A 16,784-nucleotide genomic window follows, 5' to 3' on the forward strand; every position below is an offset into this window, starting at 1 on the left:
TTTTGTTGTTGGTTGGTTGGTTTGGTTTGGTTTTGGTTTTTGTGGTGGTGGTGTTTTCCCCAGAGTCATTTTTTATCTGTGTGCTGTACAAAATCCAACATACCCAAGTAGAACGGGAAGGATAGTGGCAAACTTGGTAAATATTTTGATTCTTTAGGATCGTCTAGAAAGTTGTTCGGATGCCTGATCTCACCTTACATTTAAATCTTTATACCTTCAGAAGGAGGTATAGGATCAAAGAGGCTTGCCTTTCGTTCTTTTTCTCATTATTAATAGTATCTACACTTTACATAATTTTCAGCCCTGTAAATCTTAACTTCCACTGCCAGCATTCCATAGCATTGCACAGATGTGCAGTAAGGTGCATATCCATAACCTGCTCTGAAAGTTTAAGATTCGAAAGCGTAGAATAGCTGTATAAATGACAGAGCAAGAGGAACACTAAGAAACAATTAAGTGATAGCTGTCCTCTCTAGGCACTGACTTGAATGGCTGCACAGAATGCTGCACCTCATGGGTACTGGTCTTTGCACCATTTAACAGAGTGCATAGGTGGACAGTGAACAAAAGTCCTATAAATTTCAAGCCATGTACCTGTTAAGTGCTTTTCTTTTGGCTCCCTGATAGTAATAATGTATCGCTTGTTTGTCTGTTTTCCAGGGAAAGTTTTACCTGGTTATTGAGGAGCTGAGCCAGCTGTTCCGCTCCCTTGTCCCCATCCAGCTGTGGTACAAATACATCATGGGAGATGATCCATCTAGCAGCTACTTCCTGGGTGGGATCCTGATCATCCTGTACAGCCTCTGTAAGGCAAGTACCACCTCATTAATAACCCTTCTGGGAGCTGTAGCCAGAGCAGAGAAAGCAGCACAGCTGAGGGAACAAAGACACCTTTTGATTGTTGCTATCACTACCCAGGAACAGAAGCTGCAGCAGCTGGGGACAAAATGTGCTTTAGTTGCCAAAGCATTTTGTTTCTCCAGTGTGTGGGCATTGGTGAGCTTGAGGAAGATCTGTGACTGCTCATGTAGTGTTGCATCAGGCTGATGAGGTCATTGCTGCTTTCTAATACTTATCATTAAAGGCTGGAGGAGAATGGGAGTGGAGTCCTGGGGAAACAGTACTGGAAGAGAAATCAGCTATCCCCAGGCTTCTAGAGGCAATACCAAAAGGAAGGTTGCAAACAGTTAAATATTTCTCTCTAAGCCTTCCTCTGCCTTTCAAGGCAGGAGAGGCTCTCTGTCACTCACAGCACTGAGTGCAGCAGGGTGAGAGAGAGAATCATCCAAGTCCTGCCTAAATAAAGGTCATACTGGTCCCACTTTGGTTCCTGGTCTGGCTGATGGAAGCCCAGGATTTCAGCAATAGACAAGAGTAATTAATGTTTCCTTTATAAAAAGAATGCTAAGAGCACAAAGTCTGCCTGTACAATTGTAAACGAATAAGTGTGATTTATTTAGAAGAGTCCTGAGTCTGAGGTCTAGAAATAGTCATATTTCTAATTGTGTGTTGAACCCTGCCAAGGGACAGGGCGGTAGCTGAAGCAAACAGTGATATACCTGTGTTATCCCTCTGCCTGAGAAAGGCCAAGTGGGTCAGGCTTGCTGCAGCCCTGATGCTTGTTTCTGCCTACAGAAAAGGGACTATAGCTTTTCAGACTGAAGAACAGAGGAGAGAGAATATATCTGAGCTGAAAACAGCTCAAAGGGGCTAATGGATTGCTGGGCAATACACAATAACGCTATAGCTCTTATGTGATACGTGGCTGCAGTTGCAGCTACATCTTGTATAGGAATGGGGCAACACAACCCCTGCTGTCAAGGAATTTAGAGTTTTTGTAGTTAAGACAGGCAGAGGAGGTCATGGGAAGTGACTTGTTCACAGCAGGTCTGATCACACCAGAAACAGAGCAAACGGTGCCAGAATAGAAGACACATGAGACCAGCGTAGCTCCCTGCACACCCATCTGTTCTGTCAGCTGCATGTTTCCTGCTCTTTGCTCTGTGAGAGGATTGTTGCCCCTTTCAAACATGTCGCTGTCTGGATCCCCTCTAGACAACAGCATCCAACCCTTCTGTGCCCTTCTGTCTTGTGAGGTCAGGTATACAAATTGCAATTACAATAACAGATTTCAAGTGATCTTTCTGGTGTCCTGTCTTGCAAAAGTTACTCATCACCTGCAGAAAGAATGCTTACTTGCAGTTCTACATGCCACTTCTTGTATCTGGAGAAATCATAATGTGAAGAAGCACTGGGGTCCACCTGCTCCTTGGAGAAAGGAAAGCCAAGCACAAAACCACAGCTGGCAGAGCAAGGGCCTCACCAGCCAGGGCCCAGCCCCACAGCACCCAGATGAGGCAACAGGGCAGGCCTGGGGTGATAACCAGGTTCAAAGGGTCCAGGTGTTCAGGTAGCACAATAGGTCCAAAATAAAACCCAAACATCAATCCACAGGTCATGATGGGGTCTGGTGAAAACAGTTGAGGTTAGATACAGTCCAGGAATTGCAGCACAAAGCCACAGTGGTGAAACAGGCTCAAGGATACTCTTTGTGGGGGTTGTTCAGAGCAAGGCACAACCATAACTTAGCTTAAAAATAGCACTTACACAGCTCACATACAAGCTAAGGCCTCCAGGGCTGAGTTTAAGTAGAGGCCCTGGCTCATGGGCAGGGATTGTGGGTGGAGATCCCAGGTGAGGCTTGTCGGCACCTGAAGGCCTATTAATGCACTCAGGCCGTGGCACATGGGTGCAACTGGTTCTTTCTGGGTTAGCCTGGTATTTGTTTACCATGAAGCCTTTGTAGATTGTGTTGTGATAGTCTGCATTGGAAAAGCAACCTGATTTTGAAAAGTTCTGCTGATCTGATGGTTGGAAGCTCCATGAGGAGAAAATTACAGCTATTTACTGGCCTTGGCTGTAATGTAGGACTAGGACTGTGGGGCACACTTATATGAAAGTGCTTTGGCTACAGCCTGTGCCTCTAAGGTATGTGTTTTTTCCTTTAATTCATCTGTTTTATCAGTGGTTTAAATGGATGGATAGGCCAGCTGAAGGGTGGTGGCTCTGGGAGCATGTCCCAGGTCACTGTGTGGCAGCTACTTAGTGTTACAGATGTGTCCAGGTTGGTATTAGACCTCTGCACAGTAAAGACTTTACCTGGAAGTGAAAGAAAAGAGGGAGCACACTCTTCTAATACAGGCCACAAAATACTAGGTGTGTGCATCCCACTTACAATCACAAGGGTTGCAGGTCTAATTCCTTGCCTGAGACACTGAAAATATACCCAAAGGAGTCCACATTAGCAAAGCCACAAACCACATTAGAAAAACCACAGAAGCCAATTTGGCACTCAGACCTTCTGTGCTCCTGGCAAAAATCCAGGGCTCAGCCAGGGCCACATCCCCTTCCCCTACACAAAGGGCAGGCTCGACTTCAGTGCAGCTGGTGGGAGCTGTTGTGGTGTCTCTCTCTGGCCTGCGTGAACATAAACCTCTGATTTTGGCAAAGAAATCCCAAATGTTCATCATTAAGGGCATCCAGGTTGTACTTTTTTTCCCTATCCTGAACAGAAGTGCTCACTGTGAACGCAATTGTTGCAATCCTATTGCTAGCAGGATGACTGATGCAACATAGACTTTGGTGTGGTGGATGGTAAATCTATGTTAAAGAGACAACTGAAACGTGAATCTTTTGGGGGTATAGGAAACTCCGGAGGAAAAAAATTGAAGGGGGGAAATAGATGGAGATAAAAGGGGACATCAGAGCCAGAGCAAAGGCACTAGAAGTCATGCTATAAGCAAAGCAACCTGAAAAAGCTGTGAACTGGACTGTAGGAAAGAGCTGATCCCTGTCCTTGTTAGAAGATAAAAAGTCTGTAGCAGTCGGCAGCTTCGAGGGCTGGTTGCTGACTGAAAGCATTACTGGTAGGACCCCGAGAGCCTTTTTACGTGCTGACTGGAAGCATTATTGGTGCCTTCATTTGATTCCACATCTATTGCACGATGATCTCATTGGCATTCCCTGCAGTGAGCCCACTTAATCATGCTAACCAAAAAAAAAATAGAAAGCCAGCTCCAGGCATTGTGGTGCCTTTGTACTGCTGGTCCAGTGCAGTTCTGCATGTTCTGCATCACACCTTCCCCCGCCCTTGCTCGGGTTAGAAATGAAAAGGTCCTGCTATGTCATCTGGCCCTTCTCCAAACTGATGCAGGGCTGTTCTTTGCACAATCATTTCTTCATATCTTGTCTAGTTCATAGTGTCTTTGTCCCTGTGTCCTGCCAGACAGGGAAGATGAAGGTGGCATTCCAGATGAGGTTTGTCAAGCTGTTTTCCTTTTTATTAGTACTGTGTCTTCACTTTAAGAATGCTGAGTGTGTTCAGCCCTTTGATATTTGTAGGCAGTTTATCATCTTTCCCCCTCGCTTTTGTACTGCTCAGCCAAGCTGTAAATATTTATACCTTTCAGTCTCTCTTCAGAAATCAGTTTCTGCCGGCTCATTTTCTGCTCTTCTCTGAACTGCTTTTAGTCTTTAATGAGGAGCCCTGAATGAGCACAGCTCTGCAAGTGCGGTTACATCATATTTACTGGGCAATGGAGGAAGTGAGAGAGAAAAGGACCTGGTGGTGCCCCTGCTGTTGTCCAACCTGAGGTGAATTAGGAGGGGGATGGTCAGTAGGTCAGAGAGGTTCTCCTGCCCCTCTGCTCTGCCCTGGGGAGACCACACCTGGAATATTGTGTCCAGTTGTGGCCCCTCAGTTCCAGCAGGACAGGGAACTGCTGGAGAGAGTCCAGCGCAGCCACCAAGATGCTGAAGGGAGTGGAGCATCTCCCGTGTGAGGAAAGGCTGAGGGAGCTGGGGCTCTGGAGCTGGACAAGAGGAGACTGGGGGGGGACTCATTCCTGGGGATCAATATGGAAAGGGGGAGTGTCAGGAAGATGGAGCCAGGCTCTTCTCAGTGACAACCAGTGACAGGACAAGGGGCAATGGGTGCAAACTGGAACACAGGAGGTTCCATTTAAATACGAGAAGAAACTTGTTCCCAGTGCGGGTGGCAGAGCCTGGCCCAGGCTGCCCAGGGGGGTTGTGGAGTCTCCTTCTCTGCAGACATTCCAACCCGCCTGGACACCTTCCTGTGTAACCTCATCTGGGTGTTCCTGCTCCATGGGGGGATTGCACTGGGTGAGCTTTCCAGGTCCCTTCCAACCCCTGACAGTCTGGGATTCTGTGATCCTTGGGTGTCTGCAAAATACATAGGTGTTGGAAACTCGCTCCCTTCCTGGTATTTGAAATTTCTCACTCTTTAGGCGGATGGGAGCAACTCAGTCCTGCTCCTCATTCCTCAGACTGTTGTCTTGGCAGCATTTAATCACTGCACTCTGCTAAATTGCTCTGCAGCACGACAAACAATTTCCACTTCTTTCCTAATATCACCTGGGTGTTAAAATGCCAAGCAGTGTGGTAGAGCCACGGGTCCATTCAGCCCTTTCCTACCTACTGGGGTTGGGCAGTTTACTCTGCCACAATTTCCTCATGTCTGCACCTCTTTCTCTCCTGAATTTTCCCTGATCACAGTCCATTGCTACCAGAGCTTTTCTGGTTACCCTTCTATACCGTCAGTTCTCATTAATTACGTATTTCGTGATCACTATGAAATCTTTTTTGGCACCATTGTTTCTTAGAATTTTTGTTCCCTCCAAGTATCCATTTGGAGAAACTGTGCCGCACGTTTCCTGTGTTTCTGGACTGTACACACACATGCGCACACGCTGTCTGAAAGTTATCTAAAATGGAATGTCTTTATTGCAGTCTTTTGACATCTGCGGTCGTGTGGGAAGCGTCCGGAAGGCACTGAAGGTCCTTTGCACCCCACAGGTAAGCAGTCATATGTATTAGACCAGTTTCATAAGTGAAATCTTGTTACTGTTGAATGATGGAGTTGACAATTACTCAGTGTGTCAGGTCTGTAGAATAAAATTTGTTGTCCTGTATCTGGATAAGCTGGTGTCTCTTGTCAGGGATGTTAGGAACATTTTCTCTTATCTGCTCTGTCCCAGCTGGTCTGGCCTGTTTTGTCTAATTGGAAGCCCTGTGTAATAAGTGTTAATCCATGGAGGCCCAAACTGCAAGAAGCTGACAAAACTTTGTAGTGCAGAGTGTGAGAAAGACTTTGAGTAGGGATATGTAGAGCCTGCTGTGCAGTGACATTAAAACAGATCCTACAATTGTGGTGGTTTAACTGCAGCTGGCAACTAACCCCACATAGCCACTCATTCACCACCCCCCGGTGGGATGGGGGAGAGAATCAGCAGAGGAAAAGTGAGAAAACTCGTAGGTTGGGATAAAGACAGTTTAATAGGTAAAGCAAAAGCCCTGCATGGATGTCATACAGTGCAGGGTATCCCCTGGTCGGCTGGGGTCAGCTGTCCCCGCTGTGTCCCCTCCCAGCTCCTCGTGCACCCCCAGCCCACTTGCTGGTGGGGTGAGGGGCAGAAAAGGCCTTGACGGTGTAAGTGCTGCTCAGCAATAATGAAAACATCCCTGAATTGTCAGCTGTTTGCAGCACAAACCCAACCCACAGCCCTGTACTGGCTGCTGTGGAGAAAACTGCCTCTGCTCAAGCCAAACCCAGCACACGAGAGCTGCCCCAGGCACAGCGTTATGCGGTCCTGATATTTAGATCTGCTGCAGTGAAATACTGCGACTTGTATTTTAAAATGGTCAAACCAAGGACTGTAGAGCAAAGGAACATAACATCATAGAAGTTTGTTAGAGCTCGCCTTGCTTATTCTGTGGGCTTGGGCTGGTCATTTTTCCTCAGTGTGTTTTCATTTCCCCTATTACTGTTACAACAGGAGAAGCAACATTTACCTTCCATGTATTTAAAAAGTGAGAAGCCTGTGGGTTCGGCTGCTGTTATTCTTTCTTCTATTGTCTAACTTGCTAATAATAATACCTCCCGCTATCTAAACACCTCTGCAAATGATGCTGAATTAATCCTTTCAGCTCCCTGTTGAGCTCATTAAATTTCATTATCATTGCTCCGCAAGTGGAGGCACTAAAAGATGGAGTCAGCTCGGGGGGAAAACAAAACAGAGACCGCAGAGCTCCAGACTCCCTGTGTTGTGTGTGCTGGTGCCCAAAGCTCCCTTCCCCATACACAGTGACATGACACCGGTGTCCCTCCCAGGCCGTGCAGGGAATCTGGGTGTGAAAAACAATGTCTGTGTGGATGCTTGGCCACAAACCAGGTTATCTTCAAACTCTTTGACACTGGGGTTTTTTTGCACCTCTCCCTGACAGACCTATGGAGTTCGTGCCACCAGCCAGCAGTGCAGTGAGGCAGGTGACATCTGTGCCATTTGCCAAGCAGAATTCAGGGAACCTCTGATCCTTATGTGCCAGGTAAGACCCCAAACTTCCCCTGTCAGGCTCCCCCATTGGCATTCCTGTGGTTAATTTCTGCAGCTGGGCAGAGGCACAGGTAGCTTGAGAACTTCTACATTTATTTGCTTGGTCTTGATCAAGTGAATATTTATTGCCAGAGATGCACGAGCGCTGGGCCACTCGTGCATCTGATGAGTGAGATGGAAAAGAGCAGCCCTGTGGTCCAGGGCCTGCAGTTGGCAGTCCAGACCTTGGATCTAGAGCACAAGACATTTTTATCTGACCCTTGGGGAGACTGGCTGGTCAACAGGCCAACCAAGTTACGATCAGAGGGGCACAGATCCAGCCTGGGCCTGATAGGATGCATGAGGACTGATGCAGCACCGTGTAATTACAGTCTGGCCTCTGAATGCCTGGCCAGGAATAAAAGTAGTTCTGCCTGTAGAAGTTGGGCGCTGCTGCCAGCACCTGGGAATTGTTTTGTTTCTCATTTGGTAAACACTGGCAAAACCTAGAGCTTAAGAACGGCATCCTCAGAGTAATGCAGCAGTCATAGAATCATAGAATCATTTCAGTTGGAAGAGACCCTCAGGATCATCGAGTCCTAACCTGGTGCTGGTAAAACCCGGCAAACCCACCGCGCTGCCCTGGGTTCTGTTGATGTACCAGAGGGCAGCTGAAGGCATCACAAGGTGATGCTTCCCCAAGATTTTCTCTTCAGTTGCTTCTGACCCGGTCACACTTTGTCTATTGGAAGCTGAAATTCTCCATCCCAGAGCCTGTCTCTGGCTGATGTGTGGGAGCCTGCAGGAAAAGCTCAGGCAGAATGATTCAGCCTTTTCTGGGGATGGAATTGGTGGGATATCTGCTCTCTTGTAATATCGGCATAAAGCTCAAAAGCCTTTTTCTGAAGAGCTTTAACATTCTTATGCTTTGTAACAGGGTTATCAAATTAAAGCGTGTAGGTCACGTGTGCATCAAAAATGCTATTCCTCTAAACATCTGTGCAGATGTTACCAAGCTGTAAGCCCCAGAGAAACTATCTTTGTATCAGAGTCGAGATTTTGAGGAGTAACGTTTCTGTTGATTCCACATGTTGAGCAGGTCTCAGCTTCTTACAGCTTCTAATTCTCCCTTCTTGCCCTATTGCCTAGGAGTTGAACTCAGTCATCTTTATGGGTTCCTTCCAACTCAGGACATTCTATGATTCTATTCCTGCTCTTCCAGTTTGGATGGGTCGTGTGCTGGACAGTCATCCCTCCTCATCTCTGTTAGTAGCTCTGTGTAGAAATGAGAGGAGATAAGGGATTAGAACTGATGCTTATAGAGAAGGGGAAAGTGGGACTGCAGAGCTGCTGACTAGGAGTGGGTGATGTTGGAAAAAAAACAAAAACAAATGCAATAAGGAATAGGGGAAAGAAAAGGGGTTGTTTGGGCTAAGACCTGTAAAATAACCTAGGGAATTGAGGATGGGAGCAGGGTAGACAAAAACCCTCTCAGCTGCTTTGTCAGCCCAAGTGTCGTTGGCCTTTTTAATGTTCCTTTCTACAGCTATATTAAGAAACGATGTAATAGATCATTAGCTTTGGCAGACTGACGTACTAGTAATGCTGGGGTTTATTTTTCGTACCATGTGAATGCTGCTGATCAGCTGCATTGTCCGACTGAACTGGAATCCTTCCTTGCTCCCATCGCTGTGTGCACACGTAGGGACAGACCGGACCGTGACGGTGTCCTTTTGTCCCCGCAGCACGTGTTCTGTGAAGAATGCCTCTGCCTCTGGTTCGACAGGGAGAAGACCTGTCCTCTTTGTCGCTCTGTCACAGTAGAAACCCTGCGATGCTGGAAAGACGGCACCACCTCGGCTCATTTCCAGGTGTATTAAACCCAGTACCTACGGAATAACACGCGCAGAGAGAAGGAAAAGCTGGAAGACCTGGTGATCCCACACCCCTGTTTAGTTGCCTGTGGGTCTGTTTTCCAAGAGCCAACATAATAATTGTGACTAATCGGAAACTTTATCCTCAAAGGCAAGGGAGATGTTTTACGTTATGGCAAACTCAGTGGCTAAATTACAGCCAAGGTTTTTTCTTGGTTGTAAACTGCCTGGGATGTTTCCTTTTTTTTTCTGTCCTTTTAGCATAGATAAAGATTGTGTGTATAAGGAAAGCATACTGTGAACTGCATGTGTATAACCTGGTATACTGGAAAAATCTGTCCCCTCTGGCTCAGAACATTGATTTTTCACATTAAATAGGGCTAACTTCCCTGAATCTGTAACTTCAGAGTATCACACTGTTGTTCTTCCAAAACACTGTTTCAGAACCACCAAATTTTCTTTGGGGTCAGAGAAACATCATTTCTCAGCAGCCACGTTTCTGCAGTTGATTCCACAAATTGCACATGTTGTTATCATAACAAAATCTCAAGGAACTTGGGAAAGACCGTGCTAGTGAAGCTGGAAGTGACGCTTGCTTTTCTCAGGAAGGTTTCTGCTCTTTAACTTTCATGCTCAGCCTTTCTGATTTCCTAGCGTATGAAGAGAACAGCGAGAGGCAAGTAGAGACTGAAGTCCAGTTGGGTTTGACTAGGTGAAAAGTTGAGATCCCAACCAAGAGAACGTCGCCAATTCAGGTATCTCTGCAACATGTGCAGCCACTCGAGACAAGACGTCCTGGCTTTGAAAACCGGTACTGCTCAGCATCCAGAACCTGCCTGGGGCCAAAAGCAAAACAAAATGTGCTCACACAGCACAGAACCCATAGAGCACAGCTAGTACCAGCAATGTTGGGACATCCGGACACAGGCCCCCCCGCAGAGCCTGGGTTTAGTCAGATTGACGAGTTTGAGGACAGGATTACAGAGGCAGCTGCATTGCTTCAGGAGCCAGTGTGGCTTACACCCGGGCTGGATAATCCACCTGTGGTGGTGGAGGCATGATGGTAACACCTTCACTTCGGAAAAAGGTCTTCAAGGAGATACCTCGGACTGTTAACAGAATTAACACAGAATCCCAGAATGTCAGGGGGTCAGGGGACCTGGAAAGCTCATCCAGTGCCATCCCCCCATGGAGCAGGAACACCCAGATGAGGTTACACAGGAAGGTGTCCAGGCGGGTTGGAATGTCTGCACAGAAGGAGACTCCACAACCCCCTGGGCAGCCTGGGCCAGGCTCTGCCACCCTCACCCCCAACAAGTTTCTTCTCATATTCAAGTGGAACCTCCTGTGTTCCGGTTTGCACCCATTGCCCCTTGTCCTGTCACTGGTTGTCACCAGAAGAGCCTGGCTCCATCCTCCTGACACTCCCCCTTTCCAGATTGATCCCCATGAATGAGTCCCCCCTCAGTCTCCTCTTGTCCAGCTCCAGAGCCCCAGCTCCCTCAGCCTTTCCTCACACGGGAGATGCTCCACTCCCTTCAGCATCTTGGTGGCTGCGCTGGACTCTCTCCAGCAGTTCCCTGTCCTGCTGGAACTGAGGGGCCACAACTGGACACAATATTCCAGGTGTGGTCTCCCCAGGGCAGAGCAGAGGGGCAGCAGAACCTCTCTGACCTACTGACCACCCCCTTCTAACCCACCCCAGGTACCATTGGCCTTCCTGGCCACAAGGGCCCAGTGCTGGCTCATGGTCACCCTGCTGTCCCCAGGACCCCAGGTCCCTTTCCCCTACACTGCTCTGCAACAGGTTGTTCCCCAACTTATACTGGAACCTGGGGTTGTTCCTGCCCAGGTACAAGACTCTACACACTTCATATTGCCACCATTTCCATCTCTGCTGAGGGGGCCGCATGGCGCTTGTGTGCAAATGGAGTTGCTGTTTGTTCGCTGGAGCTTTGTCTTTCACTAAACCTGGAGAAGGTGCCTCATTAGGCACTTGTGGCATCTTCTGCGCTCATTACTATGGAAATGGCCGTAAGGTTACAATCCCACGTGAGTGGATAATCAGGAGGAACTGTACCTGGGGGAAATGAACCCGTGTGTGTGGATGTAACTGACTGTGCCTTCCCCTCCTGCTGTGCGACTCCACAGGGAGGAGAATTAAAGCAAACAGGAGCTCATGGTAACAGGATTAAGGCTGAACATTTATTTGGAAATAGTAGTTCAGTATGACTAGAGGAGAAACGGGGAGCGGCAGAGCCTGAGCGGGGAAGATGGTCCAAATCTGGCCTGAGAGGTACAGGGAAGTTAAGGAAGAAAAGCTTGACTTTCTAAAATAAAGTGATGTGATTCTTGTCAAATAGATCCCTTGAAATTGGAGAATGAAGCCAAGGAATCCAGGGGCCATCTCTGATGGGAACAGCCTTTTTGGGATGGGGGAAGAGAGTTCAGTAGGAAGGAAGCAGGGTTTTCAGTGGCCATAAAGATGTTGTTATGTACACTAGTCTGATATATTCACCAGGAAAAGGGAAAATTTCTCTGTGGACATTCAGTTTATTAAAAGTTTCAGTGATGGTTTTCAGGGCAATGCCAATTAATTAAAGGGCTGGTGGTATTTGCTTTGAAAATGTTTGAAAAGCCACCTCTAATTCTGATTATTTTTCTAAATGCTCCTGGAAAATGTGGATATTTATTCTACTGGAAGCATAACAAAGATCATCTTAATTCCTGCAAGATAGAAGAATTTACTAGAGACCACTATTATATAGCTGTTAAATTAAACCAACGTCCTTCAGCCCTTAATCTTTGGGCCCGGCCGCGGTGGCAGGAGCGGCTCTGTGAGGGGATTGGCCGGCGGGACAGCTCAGCTTTCCCATACAACACCACCCCTGGACCAGAAAACGTACAGGGGAAACTTCAGCTCTAATGACAAGTGATAAGAAATGTCTGTTCATTTCCACGGGGAAACAGGGTTGTGGAAAGAAATTATTCTCTCAGAAAGGAAATAAAACTCGGAGCCTTTTTTTCGCCATTGAACAGTTATTTTTCTTTTTTTTTTTTTTTTTAATAAAGTCATTATAAATATGTACAAAGAGTTTCAGCATATGAAATTCCTTTTACAAAAGAGAGAAGCCACATCCAACCATGACCAGGAGCCTTCATGAACTGGGATGATCAGCAGGGAGCAGAGGGGGGAAACTCGCACAGTGACTCTGCAAGAGTTTAAATCCAAACAGTCCTAAAGCGGGAATGTGCAGGGAGTTGCGTATTCACTGCGTTTGCTCTGGGTTATCCCGTTAGCAACACGCCTGGGAGCAGACGGGAAGACCTGCAAATGTCCCAAGGACTGAAGGTGATGGGAAGATCTTTATCTTGGGATAATCTCTGGTCTTTGAATGGATTGGAAAGGTTGTGCTGTGATAGCCCTGAATGCATTGTAGCTGGTTTTGCTCTCTGCTTAGGTGGCGTCTGTAACTAATAACAGATGTAACTAATAATGGCAGTTCAACCCCCAGATGCTTTCAGTGAATATTTGTCAAGCTCCAGAGTCACTTGCTGTAAATATTAAAAAACCTGTGAAATTCAAGTACTCAAGTATTCACGCACTTGAACGCTGTAGAAGTGTCATTGGAGTTACACAAAAATTCACTCTTGTATTCAAATAAAGATTGTCAAAAATAATTAATAATAATAATAATCACCTGTTTCATATTTTGTAGTTTTATATGGAAATTGTGCAGGTTTGAGTGGCCCAGTCCGCTTTCCCGCACAGCTGCTCAGGGCAGAGCTGGTCGGAAGAACCGAGTTTGGAGCAAATGCTGATGGATTCTCGTCATGCAGCCAGAGCGCAAGCCAAGGCAGGAGGGAAGAACCACGGGAGTGTCTTAGGCTGGGAACAGGGATGGATGAACACCCGTACGGTGAGCAAAGCCGGGCTTTAGAATGAAAAGGACAGACTTAAAGGTAGGAGCAGCAAGCGAGGATTCCTCTCCTCCAGTCAGACTAGCTGATCTACTAGGCTCTTCCTAAGGATTTCCTAAGCTTTTGGATTCTGAAATAACATGGGCAGTGTCTCCTCTCCTCACCTGTTGTACCAAGAGAGATGAACAAGTCTCGCTCAGCACGCAGCAAGCGGTGCCTCGCAAAGCGTCACACAAGAATGAGGCTGATCTTGGATTCAAAATCAAATCTGCCATTAGTAAATTTGCTCTAAGAAACGTTGCAAAGGTAGAATACCTTCCATTTGCTCTAAGCAAAGTTGTGAAGGTAAATACCTTCCTGTTGTGGAGGTAGGATACAGCCAGGAGGCTTCGACATGGACCAAAAACTGTGAGTCCAGCATTCAACGTGGAGCCACAGGTAGTTGTACGTAAGTCAGCCTTCTGTCACGCTGACGGACAGCTGTTTTCAGACCACTTGTAGGAAAATTAAGGTAGGTTTGCTATTCTGCCCTCATCATGAACCCTTTTGTAAGTGCTAGTGCAGCTTTCCAGAGGCAAAGATCCTTAGTTTTGCTTCCCCATTGTCCATTGTTCCCCACAAAGTGACACTCTCCTCTGGCTGCTCCCCCTGCGAGGACGACGGTGACAGCAACACTCAACCAAACGGGTCCGTCGGGGGGAGAACTGCCCAATTCCAAGGTGCACATGGACACAGACACCGCACCAGTTTCACCAAATCGGGTTGTGATCTTTTTCCCTAGAAGGTATCACTGCTGCTTTTGCACTGGTGGTAAGACCCTGGTAATTTTAGCTTGATATAGAAACGAAGCAAATTCACAAATCAGATTAAACTGATTTAACGAGTGTTTCTGATTCAAGTAAATTGCTTTAGTAATGGGCTTCAGGGTAATTTCTGCATGCTCTGAAGCAGCAGTAGGATGGGTTTCTCATTCCTCACTGATTTTGATGATTTGCTTTATGTTTTTATCAGGTGATGCCTCTCCTGGGCACATGAAAGTGTCTGACACAGGAGGCATCGCTGTTCCTGCACAATACAGGAGGTAGAACTGCTCCCATTCCCTATTTTTATAACTACTGACAATAATTCTAAGGTAGAAGAGGAATCTGGAATCGAAGGGCTAAATTCTGGCCTGGGTGTGACACTGCACACAGAAGTGCCATCTGACAATTAATTTGCCCAAAGGACTTATTTTCACAGGCAGGGGGAGAGGAGATGACTCGCAGTCCACACGAGGCTGCTTTTCGAACTTGAAATATGAAGTTCCAATATGCAGTGGGAGCCGTCTTGGTGGAGCGCTGCTTTAAAAATTAATAAAGACTTTCCTCACAGCCACATTATGCGGCGTTCTATATAGACTATGATCTCATAACCTCCTCCTCTGCCTGCTGAAACCTAAGCTGAGCTCTATTTTTTCATTTTGAGAGCCATCCTCGGTCTTGTGGAGGCGCGACTGCAGAGCCGATCAAAATCAATGACTTCTTGGCTGCTGGAAAAATAAAGAGCAAGAGGAACTGTGCTGGTTTCCTACCCCTTGGTGCGGTACAGAAACCCCCCGTCTCACACAGCGGCTGCAATACAGTCCAGACAGCGCTAGGGGAGTACACAGCATGCTGTCTTTTCCAATACAAACACCAACCAGGGTTAAATCAGAGCTTTTAAAAAGGATAAAAACACCCCTTGTCAAAAAACAGAGGCATTCAAAAATAGCCATTATACCAGAAAATGTAAGGCTTTGACAAATACATACCCTCTAGTCAGTCAGATTTATGTACAGTGAGTGCTGGCTCTGAAGTGCTGGTAAGCTGTTTCTCTAGCAAAGCTTGCTTGACCCAGCAACTAAGAGATGAAAGTCTCCAAATCTCAACCCTCAGTTCACATGAAACATCTGATTTAGAACTAAAAAGTGAAGCGAATCAGGATTAAAGCAGGATTTGGGGTGCTGGACCCGCTCTTGTTTGCGCTTGGGAAGCACCATGGATTTGGTGGTTGTTTTACGGAAATCACGATGGGAATGTTGGGAACCACCAAGGAGGAGACTGAGCAGGCAGTTCTGGGCTTTGGGGTTTTGCAGAGAGGCCTGTCCAGGGAGGGGCAGGGCTGAGGGACATTGGTCCGTCACTTTGCTACTGAGGTTGATGACAATTCAAGGGGCTTTCCCAAGGTGAGGATACCACAGTAAGAACAGAACTTCCCTTTTGCTCTGCTGTGCTGTTGCAGGGGAGTCACCTCTTTGGGAAAAACGCTACAAAAAGGCTCAGAGGCAAAGAGCCGGCGTGGCAGAACCAACGGCCGTGCAAACTGCACAGGAGATGCAAAGGAAAACGGAGTAACGCAGATTCCAAGTGAGATGTTGATTCAACATCCAGAACTCCGGAGCCAATAGCTGGTACAGGTGAGGGATTTTGGAGAGCCCTCACGCTAAGTGTCACCAGCCAGCCCGTGTTGTGGGTACACACACAGGGTGGGGGACAGTTCTGGGAGGTCCTGCAGGCCGCGTGTCCTATGTAGCAAAGTGACGCATCCAGTCTTCCCCAATCAATTGTTTTCTGTTCAAATGGGACTTGTCCAACCCCATAAACACAATTCCACTCATTCGAGTGATTTGCAGCAAGCTGTATTTTTAAGACTATGTCAGATCCAGCAGTCACTGACCCAGCACTTGCAACCCGGCTGAAATCAGCAGCCGCTCCTCCTCTGGAAGAATTCTTACTGATTTCAGCAGGAGACCGAGCCAGGATTGAGGGCAGGATGCCGAGTGTTACTGAGCATTGGGCCAAAACTGGCAGGAAAACGTTTTATTGGTCCCTGTGGTTCTGAGGCCACCCAAACTCTATCACAGCCAAACTACACACTGAGCTACACGATCCCCCCAACACTGCCCATCATATAAACTAGAGCAAGGTTATTCATTAGGAACAATTTGCTCTTCCAGCATCGCCCTTTCTGCTGTTTGTGAACTGACTGGGATCAATAATACCCACAAATATGTGCGCAGGGGGCCAAAACACATCGGTGAATATTTGATAAAGGGAGAATTTAGCTTTTAGATTTCTTAGAAACATTTCTTCTGCAGTAGTGAAAAACACTTGGACATCGCGGCCACTCGGCTCGTTCCTTGGCTGGGCGAGGGTTAGGAAGCGTTTTTAACAGACAGGGAGCCAAACTTCCTTGGGAAATTGGGTTGTTAACATTCCCTTATGCCTTTGAGAATTCCCTCCTGCCATGGGAGGTGCAAATATCTGAAGCTGGGAAAAATGTTTCTAAAACAACGTGTGTAATAATTACAGTAAATAGCATCTGGAAGGTGTCCTGAATGTGACAGGTAAGTTTTGGCTGCAAGAAAAACCAAAAAGTGCTCAGTACTAGACTGAGAAAAGCCCTTTGACTTGTAAGGCCAAGTTCTCTGTTACCCCATAGTGTGTTGATGAGCGGAGATGCAGTTCCCAGGATCTGAAAGCAGCGGGCAGGAGAACACGCAGCCCCGGAGCTGCAGGCCATGCGGCAGGAGCTCACTTTGACGTGCACGCTGCGCTGCAAAGCCCCGCTGTGTGTT

General features: G+C 47.1%; 1 protein-coding gene and 1 long non-coding RNA gene across 8 annotated transcripts in view; both read left to right on the forward strand.

Annotated features, from left to right (window-relative positions):
* RNFT2 (ring finger protein, transmembrane 2) overlaps nucleotides 1–9,669 on the forward strand; it is a 29,514-nt gene extending 19,845 nt beyond the window's left edge. For 5 of the 6 annotated variants that reach the window (XM_021288174.2, XM_005502881.3, XM_021288175.2 and 2 more), the window contains exons 8-11: nucleotides 661–810; nucleotides 5,812–5,877; nucleotides 7,306–7,407; nucleotides 9,140–9,669. In XM_021288174.2, the coding sequence (XP_021143849.1) occupies nucleotides 661–810; nucleotides 5,812–5,877; nucleotides 7,306–7,407; nucleotides 9,140–9,274 (453 nt within the window). In that variant the 3' untranslated portion in view covers nucleotides 9,275–9,669. The remainder of the gene's footprint in view (nucleotides 1–660; nucleotides 811–5,811; nucleotides 5,878–7,305; nucleotides 7,408–9,139) is intronic. The other variant, XM_021288176.2, reaches the window with a different exon arrangement.
* Nucleotides 1–12,959, forward strand: part of LOC135575648 (uncharacterized) — a 270,723-nt gene extending 257,764 nt beyond the window's left edge. For both annotated transcript variants that reach the window (XR_010466821.1, XR_010466820.1), the window contains exon 2: nucleotides 11,046–12,959. This is a non-coding gene — a long non-coding RNA (uncharacterized LOC135575648). The remainder of the gene's footprint in view (nucleotides 1–11,045) is intronic.
* The last annotated feature ends 3,825 nt before the right edge of the window (nucleotides 12,960–16,784 follow it).

This window comes from Columba livia, chromosome 17 (genome assembly GCF_036013475.1).
Source record: "Columba livia isolate bColLiv1 breed racing homer chromosome 17, bColLiv1.pat.W.v2, whole genome shotgun sequence".
Classification (NCBI taxonomy): Eukaryota; Metazoa; Chordata; class Aves; order Columbiformes; family Columbidae; genus Columba; species Columba livia.